The sequence below is a fragment of the Pinus tabuliformis genome, chromosome 9 (genome assembly GCF_031772625.1).
Source record: "Pinus tabuliformis cultivar Carrire ecotype Pingquan chromosome 9, CPIR1, whole genome shotgun sequence".
Taxonomy (NCBI): Eukaryota; Viridiplantae; Streptophyta; class Pinopsida; order Pinales; family Pinaceae; genus Pinus; species Pinus tabuliformis.
The window spans coordinates 1,685,538,096-1,685,550,095 of NC_142307.1; the positions used below are offsets into that span (position 1 = coordinate 1,685,538,096).

Genomic DNA, 12,000 nt, shown 5'->3' on the forward strand with positions numbered 1-12,000 from the left:
AATTGTAGCACAGTTTACTATTTTTGGTAGTTTTTCGGGTCCTGAACTTCCTGAGCCATTTTCAGGCCCTAAAAGACGGTTTTTTGGCAATGTACCTTTGGGTGATTTCATTGAAATCACATTTTCAATTTTATTCCTCACATAGATATTTCCAACAAGGTATCATGCATGTCAAACAGAGATAATATGACCAAGTTAAAACCCTGGGAAGTTGGCTTCCCAACTAACCCCAACGGGGCCCTTAAACTCTTGGTGTTACATCTCCTCAGGTTAGGGTTTTGGTTGTTTAGGGTTTTCTCTTATTGTTCAACAATAAAAGGGCCCTTGAGCCTCATGGTAACTCAGTTCAGAGGCATGTAGTTTCCACATCTCTTCTCAGAGATAAGCTACCATCCTCTAAGCTAGTCTCATTTCCATTCTCTTTATAAGCATATTTTATTATTTTATATTAATGAAAGGAAATTTTATTTCTGCTGCATCTCTATATCTATGGTTATATATGTAATTTTTTGTGTTCATGTTTAAATTCAGATTAGTGGTATCAGAGGGGTCTGCTCTTTCTCTTTCTTTGTTTTTCTTTACATGTCCCCAACGAGGTCGGGATATAAGGACTTAGGGCTCGAACTAGTCGAACCTTTGCAAGACCAGCGTCGTAAATCTCGATGGCCTCCCATGCGGGAAGAAAGGAAAGATGAAGGAGTAGGAGATCCTATCAAAATATTTCTCGAGGAGGCCCTCGAGAAACAAGGGAACATGATGATGGATAACTTTTCTAAGATCCTTCAACGGTTGCCCACCAGTGGCGCATCCACATCCAACAACCAGTCTCGAGGCTCCACACCTTTTAAGGTACAAGTAAACTTTGACATTCCCATATTTGAGGGCCAAATAGATGCAGACGCCATAGATAAATGGTTGAATCTACTAGAAGGATATTTTTATGTTCATGATTTTTCCAACTGGGAAAATATTACTTTTGCTCTTCTCAAAGCCGCCCCCCACGTCAAGGACTAGTGGGAAACCTATTGTGAGCAGAAGGATGAAGTTACGACCTCACTATTTTCAGTCACTCCCACTTGGAATTCATTTCGGGACACAATCAAGGATCAGTACTATCCTGTCAGTAGCTACAGGGAAAATACATAAAGTGGACCACGTTGCAGTAGGGAAGGGAACAAGATGTGCCGGAGTTTACCAATGTTTTTCATACCATTTGCATGAAGTTGGGTATCAAGGATTCTGAGAAACATTTTGTACTCAAGTACCGTGACTACCTACATAGATACATCCAGGACAAGATGGAGCTCCTATACATATCTCACTTGGCATGACATATCGATAAACCATCAAGATCAAGCAGAAGTTTAAACAAAAGAAGAAAGACTTTGAATTTGTGAATTCAAAGCAAGGGAAAGGTGCCCCTAAACTTCAAAACAAAGGACAAGGCTAAGGTCGGATGGCCCAGGACCACCCGCCAAGGCCACAAGAAAAGAACAACACTGCGAAGCCAAAGAAGGACACAGGAAAGTGGTATGAGTTCCATAAGAGCTCCACCCACAACGTAAGTGAGTGTCGGGCCAAGCGTCACTGGTGGCTGAGATGAAGGCTTCAGAATGAGATGCATTTTCCGAGTCTGAGTTAGAACCAAACAAGAGGAATGAAAAAGGGACATAGATTATTGATGCGGAGCCCAATGCCACTGTTGCAACCACAAAGATCCAAAAGGAGGAACCCGAAGATCCAGAGGAGGAGAAGTGTCTATTCCACTCCGAGATGTGGGTAAAGGGTTCCTTGGTATGGTTCATTTTTTAAAGTGGGAGCCAAAATAACCTCATTACATCAAAGGTCATGAAGCAGCTAGGCTTATCGACCACAGCACACCCACAACCCTACACCATGGGGTAGATTCACGAAGGACGATATCTACACGTGAGCCAACAATGTCACCTTCCATACAACATCAAGCCCTTCACAGATGAGATATTATGTGACGTTTCTCCCATTGTTGTTTGTGATGTATTATTTGTCCAACCACACTTGTGGAAGCGACATGCTATGTATGAGTCAAGGCCACGATTTGTTATTGTTACATTGGGAAATAAGTTGTACAGGATACCGGAGGTAGCACTGCCTATCGCCATCTATCTGGTTACTGTAAAACAATGCAGTAAGCTCATTTCCAAAACTAGGAAATTTTTTTTCCTGATGATACGCCCTCAAGGAAAGAAGAAGACGATGGCCATGACCTCGAGATAGGGCCCCTCCGCACGACAAAAACAGATGGACATGGTTGTGGAGGAGTACGAGGACATCTTCACCTCCCCCGCAGGGGTGCCTTTGCACTGTCATGTCAAGCACTCCATCGATATGACCCTATGTGCATTGTTACCCAATGGACCAATCTATCGGTGCTCCATTCTAGAGAACAATAAAATCAAGAGGCAAATTCAGGAGCTGCTACTGAAAGGTCACGTTCGACCAAGTTCATTGCCCTGTGAGAGCCTGATTGTGTTGGTACAAAAGAATGATGGGACTTGGAGACTCTGTATTGACTATTGGGCACTGAACAAGATAACTGTCCAGAATAGGTACCTGATCCCATGGATTGATGACCTTCTGTAACAACTCAAGGGGGGAGGGATATTTTAGCAAGATCGAATTGAAGTCTAGATATCACCAAGTACCAATTGAACCCTCTGATGTGTGGAAGACTGCCTTCAAAGCGAAGGAGGGCATTTTTAAATGGTTGGTTATGCCTTTCAAGGTGACAAATGCTCCTATAACCTCATGAGGCTGATGGATGACATCTTGCAGCCATTCACCAACTCATTTTTAGTGGTATACTTGGATGACATCCTGATCTTCAGCCAAAGTTGGGAAGAGCACCACCACCACATCTAACAGGTTTTCGAAACACTACAACAACACAAGTTGTGTGCCAATTTGGAGAAATTCACTTTTGGCATGACCCAGGTTCAGTATCTGGGATACATTATTGATGAATGCGGGGGGCATGTGGATCCAACCAAGATCCAAGTCATTCGGGATTGGCTAGCCCCAACCACTCTAATAGAGCTTTGCATCTTTCTGGGTCTTTCCAATTGCTACCACAAGTTCGTGTTGGGGTTCTCTCATATCACTTGGCCCTTGAGTCAAGTCACCAAAGGAGGAGCGAAAGAAAAAATATTTTGGTCTCAATCTCAATAGAAGGCATTCACAAAGTTGAAACATCGCCTCTGCTCTGCTTCAGTGCTCACATTACCAGAATTGCACCAACCATTTGAGATTGAGACATATGCCTATAAATTGGCTATTGGGGCAGTCCTTAATCAACAGGGGCATCCAATGGCATATCATAGGAAGACAGTTTCAAACACAAACCGGAAGTATCCCACTTATGACAAAAAGATTTATTCCATTGTGCAGGCCTGCTGACAGTGGAGGCATTACATTTTGGGGAAGGAAATAGTCATCCACATAGACCATCGACCCTTGTAGTTCATAAAGATGCAAGGGAAGTTGCAGAATGATCACCATTAGAAGTGGTCCACATACCTGCAACAATTTCATTTCAATATCAAGTATAAGAAGGGCAGCACAAATAATTTTGCAGACTACCTCAGCCAACCACCGATCATGGCATTAACCACCGTGATCAACTCTTGTGGGCACAAGAATTATGGTTGGACACTTCTCTACAAAAGCAAGCTAGAATTTTGCCACACATACCATACGTTGTTCAACGGTCAACAAGTTCCAGATTTTCACCTCTAGGATGCTTTGTTATGCCACTTGGGACACCTTTGTGTTCCTGCAAACGAGCATGCGAAGATGATTTTGGAAGCACACTACAGTCGACCGTTGGGCATTTCGGGGTCGAGAAAACTATGGCAGTACTGCAAAAGTATTTCTATTGGTCGAATCTTCGATAAGATGTCGGGAAGTACATCAGATCCTACATTGCCTGCGCCATTGCCAAACTAACCATCAAGAAGCAAGGTCTCTATACTTCGCTGACTACCCCTAGTCAACCTTGGGAATCCATCTCCATGGATTACATGTTAGATCTACCTTATACTAAGCATGACAATGAATGTGTTTTTGTGGTTTTCGAAATATTCTTGAATATGGCCATTATGGCGGCCTGCAAGAAGAGTATCACAACAAAAGCCACCGCTAAGCTCTTCTTTGAATGAGTGTGGGTACACTTTGGGATCCCACATTCTATCATCTCAAATAAGGACAACAAGTGCCTTAATACATTTTGGTCCAGTCTTTGGTCGATGCTAGACACCAAGCTAACTAAGTCTAGTGCTTTCCATCCCCAAACTGATGGCCAGACAGAGGTCGCCAACATGATGATCATACACATTTTGCACATGTACAACTCAAAGAATCCACACACATGGGATGAGAGCCTCCCCTATGTCTAGCACAACTAAATCCAGGCTCTCCACACCTTGACTAGCCACAACCCTTTTTAGGTGGGCTTGGGATTCTAGCCACTATGTCCATTGATGTGGCCATACCATTTGCAGTGACTCTGGCAGATTCAGCTCATGTCTAGTTCGAAGTAGACAAGGCTAATAGCTTCATTGAGCACATTCAATACATCCACCAATAGTTCCATGACATATTGGACAAAGCCAATGCTAAGTACTTGTAGCGGCATGATCAGCATTGGGCGCCACACAAGTTCCAGGTGGGCGACAAAGTTTGGCTACACTTGCAGAAGGAGTGCCTTGCTCGGCCCCACCACAAGATTCACCTACTTTGATATGGGCCATACACACTCACCAAGGTTGTGGGAGATAATTCTTCTGAGCTCAACATTCCCCCATTCCTTGGCCTACACCCAGTGTTCAATGTGGATCACCTTCGTCCATAATTTCTAGCATTATTGGACACATCCAACATTGTAGAACAACTCACACCAATAGAGTTAAATCGAGACTGCATGGAAAAAGCTGCAACTAATCGGATCATGGACACGTAGATAGAGAACACTCACCAGCAGAAGATCCAACTATATCGAGTTGTCAAAGTTAACCAACTCTTGCACCAAGGAAAATGGCTCACTAAGGACCAAGTTTAGTAGAAGTTTCCTCATCTCATGGAGGAACTCAATGCAATGGAAACCATTGCTTCCTAATGGGGGAGTGATGATCCAAGTGGATATTGGTGGAATTCCACCTATTCCACTTGGACCCTCACCATTGTTCTATCAATTTTTTCTTTTCAATTTCCTTAATTGTAGCACAATATACTTTTTTTGGAAGTTTTTCGGGTCCTGAACTTCTAGAGCCGTTTTGAGGCCCTAAATGACATTTCTTTGGCAATATCCCTATGGGTGTTTTCCTTGAAATTATATTTTTAGTTGTAGTCCTCAGAGATATCTTTCTAATGAGCTATCATGAGCATCAAACGAAGTTAATATGACCAAGTTATGACTCCAAGAAGTTGGCTGCCCAACTAACCCCAACAGGGCCCATAAACTCTTGATGTTACCTCCTCTCGGGTTAGGGTTTTTGTTGTTTAGGGTTTTCTCTTATTGTCCAATAATAAAAGGGCCCTTGAGCCTCATTGTAACTCATTTTAGAGGCATGTAGGTGCCACATTTCTTCTCTGAGATAAACTACCATCACCTGAGCTAGTCTCATTTCCACTTTGTTTGTAAGCATATTTCATTATTTGATATTAATGAAAGCAAATGCTATTTCAGCTGCACCTTTGTATTTATGGTTATATTTGTAATTTGTTGCATTCTTGTTTAAATTTGGATCATGCCTCTTACTCCAAAGTGATAACAAAAATATGCAAGAGGGAGAAGACGACCTCAAGAAGGACAAACTAAGTTGAGCATTCACAGTATTAACATTTAGCATGGATAGGATTCTGTTAGTTTCTAGGTCTCAATGCTATACTATACATGTCTAGGATATTGTAAGTGGTCACATTCTGTATATTTTCAAACATGCCAAAGGGGAAATAAGCAGTCTTATTATGGTGTCGCTTCCCTCGTGAGTAATTTTATTAGATAATCATATTAGTTTTCATAACAAGGGAACATCTTTCCTCTTGTTGTCACCATTGAAGAAATATAGATAACCAAGGGTCGGGGATGTTGAAATTGTGACTAGGTCTGGTCTTCATAATTTTCATTATCAATATGCATCTCATGTAAAAACAAAAAGAAGAAAAAATATTAATATTCTTTTTATTGTCAAGCATGTTCTTCATGCTTTTTCTTGGTCAAAAGAAAATATAAAAGGGCATGTTCTTCATGATCCTGGTGAAAAAGAAGAAAATTCGAATTTTGTAAGTGTCATTTGTCACTCCAAGTTGGCAATTCTCACTCCAGAAAGACAAGTTGGCATACCCAAAGGATGTGTCTCTTCACATGAATGAACAACTATGTATAGGGACCTATCCTCCATTTGGAATCTAATTCATGTCTCTTCTATGCTAGATGAAATTTGGGTATGTGGCATGAAATCCGAGGAACATAAAAAGTTCCTAACGCAAGACGATTTTATGGATTTTGAAATTTTATGAGTCAATATGGTTCTATGACATCCAAAGTTTTCTAGGGAAAAATAGTTTTGTGACATTTGAGTTTTTGAAGGCTTGAGAAAAAGTTTGAGAGGTACATGTTAGTGTGAATTTCAGAGGAATATTCTACTATAATGATGCAAGTTGAAGAGGTACATGATGATGCAAGTTTCAAAGGAACATTCACCAATAATGATGGGAGGTTCAAAGGCATCTAAACTCAAGCATATGGCAAATTTGTTGACTATCTTATAGACAAAGCATGGCAGAATTTGGAGGGTTGACTTGCAACTTGGATCGCTGGTTAATATGACTTGGATTTGTCTTTTTCAAGAAGAAGCTATAAGGAAAGGATTGATGGGTTTTCACCTCTAGCTTAATGTCTGGTGTCTCTTGTATTTTTTGCATTGTATTTATATAATTTCTTGATGACCTACAAAATGAAGAAATGGCTAAATGAAAAACATATAAATAAACAATCTCAAGTAATTGGCACATTAGGAAATTCAATCATCTATTTGAATTTCAACATGGTATCAGAGCTAGTGAAAAGATGTGAATACTTTTGTGGTCCCATTAGAAGCTTGAAGCTCTAAATATCTATGGAAGGTCCAAAATAATATGTTCCTAGTCTGAATCTAAGGCTACTTCAGGAGGTTCGAGATTTGTATCATAGTCTAAAATTATTTTCATACAAAACTACCTCAAGGCTGATGGTATCAAAGATTATATTTTATTGTGGTTTGTGATATTTTTATAAGTTTGAGTTTCTTGATGCATGGAGTTAATTGCTAGGCTGTGTCCTGAAGGATTCTAGGACGAGATGTAGAAGAGAAATATGAAACCTCTGTTGTGAAATCTAAATAATACATTCAAGAAGTTGTGGAAGAAAATAAAGTCGATAGATAGTTGTGATCAAAGAAGATGCCATGATATTATAACCACATACAATTGGATAGCGGGAAGGAAACTCATTGGGAATTAATTGTGTAAGAAAGGAGCATCATAATAATTTTTCATGTTCAAATACATTTAAGAATTGTCATTGGGTGCTACGTTAGAGTCATGAGAATATAAATTGAATCAAGTGATATCTATTTACACATGAAGAACCTATGAAATTCATGTCAAACTCTGCCATTAAGGGAAAGGAGATGTGTGAGCTTTCAATTTTACTACTTTCCATTGTGGATAAACCATTACCCATCAACATAGCGTAGTGAGGACTACACACTAGCATGAAAAACCTAGAAGTCCAAGCCTTATGAATTATTTGTGAAGTGAAGAAATGTTGTGAAGAAGAACTAATAATAAGCTATATGAGACTACTCCTATCTATGTTTGAAGTTACATAATGATTTAAAGGATTTGAGCTTCAAGCTTCAAATACAAATTTTTCTAGCCCAAAGTTTTGAGCATGATCCTTATCTTGTTTGAAATATATCTTCAATGTGAAGCTAGAACAAAAGTCTAATTTGATTGATCTAAACTAGTGACATGTCTGAAATAAATCCAGAATCTGAAATATTTATAGTCATCATAATGAAATTAAATCTGAATTTTGTGGTTGATGAAAGATCCAAAATTTATAAGCATGTGTTCGAGGTTTGAGATTGTCATTTGAAATCTAAAGAAAAAATTGCAAGCAACCTCAAGAATTTGTGATTTGGCATTGTATTGAAGGAAGACAAGTAAAGTGTCCCAAGAGGTATGTATAGTTCTTGTTTTCATTTTTCAAGAACTAGGCATAGATTTATGTTAAAGTTCTCTCGCATCTAAGTTGTATGCTCCTAGAAGATCTCATCTATCACATTACTAGATCTAATATGTTATGAATGAATCACTTTAGATGTGAATCAACATGAAGTATGAACTACCAATCTTATGAAATAAATTGTTGACACATGTTGTGCTATGAAAGGGTCTTTGCATAAGGAGTCATATCTTCTCTCTTGAGGACAAAGACATAATCAATATGATAGGTGCTTGGACCCTTTCTCTACACATAAAGAATATAAATATGTAAACTAGCTATCCGAATATTAAGAAACTTCACCTCATAGAAGGCTTGTCAATAACATTTCTAGGATTTGCAGCTAACACATTCTTATATTTGTTGAATTTGAAAATTTGAAGTATGACAAGATATTAAAGAATTTAAGATTTGTAGACCTTGGAAAATGTTTTGAATTAGAGAAACCTAGGGAAAACCCTAAGAATGATTGTTTCTGCGTACAAGAAGGATACCTAGCACTTGGAAGTAACATAAATGACATCATGTTGATGCAAGGATAAGGATGGTGAAAATTACAAAAGATCCAAGATTAAGAGGGGCATGACTTTTCTTAAAAAGATACATTAGAGAAATTTTGAGGTCTAAAATGGGCCTCCTAAGGAATATTATAAAATAATAGTGGAAATAATAAAATAATATTAGATTACATCATCAAATTTTAGAGGGAAAGCAGAAAACATGTTTTCTCAACTTATCTCCCTACAATTTTACTCAAATTTTGAGCAGGTGAACTCATTATTTTTCATGTGTTTCTCATTTTTCTTTTTTTTGTAAGCTGTGGTGTTACCTTTTCTATTATATACAACCACAGTAAAACTATACAATCGCCTGTGACCTCACCCCGCCTTGCAGGGAAACCGGGTCTATTGGTCACTCATAAAAACATAGTCTGAGAGTGTTCACTTGTCAACTTTGAGAAACTACATATCAAAAAACATGACAGTACCCTATCTATATTCTGTCTCTTAATGTATAGGCTCAGACACATAACAAAACCTGCCATACAGACTGTTTCACTAAATCTTATCACAAAATTCAAAAAAATAACTGGGCAAACATTCAGTCTACCATGATTTCTTGCTTGATTTCCTCCTCACGCTTCACCTTGGTTAATTCCTTCAGCATGCCACAGATTTCCTCTATTTTGTTGTCCTGCTTCCGTATCATGAGCTGCAGATTGGTCATCTCCTTTTTCATATCCGACAAACTTTGGACTATCTCTGTCATCTCAACAGTGACCTACTCCATTGCTCTGGCTAACAAATGTTTCATCACCCAATACATGTGTAATGCTTGTTTATATAACGTTAGGCGCCCTCTCGTATTCCCAGGATCCGAGAGCAGGGTGTTCCACTCCTCCATTTTTGGGTGGGAGGGTTCTTCCAGAACTCTGTTTTCCAGCGCATCTATTATCCTTCTGATACCTTTGTTGGTCCCTTTGACATAAGCTCTCTCTTCTTCCTGTGCGACCTGCTCTATGGAACGACGACCCCTCTTCTGCTGGTTCAAGGCCGGAGTCTCCTTCTTGCAGTGGTCAGCCTACCATGATCTTCCTCGTCCCCTGCGCCTCCTTCATTTTCCTCTTTTTGATGCTCTGGCCTTGTTATTGCTTCTACTGCTTTGCCCTACTTCGAAGGTCACCCTCATCCTACATTTCTCCTTCCCTATCTCCATTTCCCTTTCTCCGGAATTTTCAGTTTCCTCCGCTATTTTCTGCTGCTCCCCCCGGGTATTCCTCCTATCTCCCTCCTTCACCTGCCTTTCCCTGCTTTCTCCTTCCGCCATATCATTTTGTCGACGTTTAAGTCTGTGTCCTGAGTCTCTCTGCCAAATTACTCTGCTCTTTGCCACCTTCCCGGATTTCAAATTATCTGTCGTTCTACCTGCTCCAGTTCTTAAATGCATACCGCCACCTGACCCCTGTTGCGGCAAATGATCACTGCCGATCCTCTCTCCTGCCATTTCCATAATTTGATCTGCTCCTTGTCTTGGTATGCGATCTCCTCTGCATGTCATCGCAACTAACCTACTAACGATAGCCTTGAGGTGTGGCGTGTGCTGGCCTGTACTACATCCCATCACTGCCTTGAGCTGACCGTATTTCTCCACCCCGATCGGGGTATGTGTGTTATCATGATCATGGATGTATTTCTTCATTATTATCCTAATTGGTGATTCGGTTTAAGTTTTCCCATCTTGTCATGGCCAGCTGGGGTGTCCATATGGTATCTACTTTTCCTTCCGGTTTGTTGCACCCCCAATTTGCCAGGTAATTTGCTAGTCTATTACCTTCTCTTCTTACATGATGAATGATCTTATACTCAATATGTTTCGTAGATTCTTCTAGGTCCTGGATGAGACCCACCATCCTCCAGCTCTTAGCCACCTGTTCCCATGACTTTCCATGATTTAGTTTTCTGATTGTATCTATAACCAAATTTTAGTCCCCTTCTATTTCTAATTTCATGTATCCATTTCTTATTGCGATCCTGATTCCTTGATATGCCATCATGAATTCGGCTTCGTTGTTACTCATTATACCTCCTCTGTCTGCATAGATCCATCTGGTTTGACCTTGGCTGTCTCTAAAGATCCCGCCATATCCAGCCGGTCGTGGATTTCCTTTTGAAGCTCCGTCAAAGTTAAGTTTGATGAAACCATCCCGAGGGCGAATGAAAACAGCTGGGCTTTGGTTTTTTATAACCTGTATCTTTTGATGATGAGGGAAAACCATCCTGGGTTGCATGTTTAGCTTTCTTAGAATATGGTGCTCTTCCTCCGAAGTTCTCCAGTCTTCCTGGTCCCACGTTTCCGATAGAGTTGTTTCTCTTATTTGATTCTGAGTTATTTTCCATAAATCCTCGGGTGTAGATGTCTTACCTTGAAAAATCCTTCTATTTCTCTCTTTCCAGATGTTCCATATGTTTAACCCCATTACCAGGTTCCATGCTCTTCTGATCACTGGGCTTTGAAATTGTCCCTTCCCCCATTGGAATAGAGTTTGTATTATGTCTAGGGGGTTTCGGTTTGACTTTCTGAAGAGGCATCTAGTTTCTTCCCATTGAAGCTGAGCTACCGAACACCAGTTTAGGATGTGTTCCTGATCTTCTTCATTTTGTTTACATAAGCTACATCTTGGTGGTCCTAAGAACCCTCTTTTCTGTATTTGATCCCATGTAAGTATGTGTCTTCTACCTACTAACCATGCAAACATGGTGACCTTTGGCCACCACCTATTCTTCCATAATTGTTTCCAATCTTGTGTTCGAGCTTCCTGTGCTTGCTTGGATTTTATGGTATATGATTCTTTGATTGAGAAAGTTCTTTCGTGTTTCCGCCCCATCTGAGGATATCTGGTCCATATCTATTTTAATCCTTCTTGGGTCCATCTCCGTTATTATCCTGGCTTTTAGTTCCTCCTCAATGTTATTATCCAATTCTTCAGGTCCTTTCCATTCTCTCCACATCTCATTTTCTCCTCCTTCCTTCCAGTAGTCTTTGACTAGGATTAAGCCTTTAGCCTTGGCTTCCCTGTAAATATTTTGCAGCTCCTGGATTTCCATCATTCTTTCCCTCTGTTGCCAGGCTTCCTCCCAAAATTTTGCTATCCTTCCATTTCTTATTTCCCAAAAAGCATGTCTATTTATGATGTC

General features: G+C 40.0%; 1 protein-coding gene and 1 pseudogene across 1 annotated transcript; both read right to left on the bottom strand.

The window, feature by feature from the left end:
- LOC149155352 (conserved oligomeric Golgi complex subunit 3-like) overlaps positions 1-9,544 on the bottom strand; it is a 36,842-nt pseudogene extending 27,298 nt beyond the window's left edge.
- A 1,243-nt stretch (positions 9,545-10,787) lies between these two features.
- On the bottom strand, positions 10,788-11,282 carry LOC149155353 (uncharacterized). Its single transcript, XM_089444406.1, has one exon. It carries the CDS (start codon positions 11,280-11,282, stop codon positions 10,788-10,790), a length of 495 nt encoding a protein of 164 aa, XP_089300532.1.
- Positions 11,283-12,000: the final 718 nt, after the last annotated feature.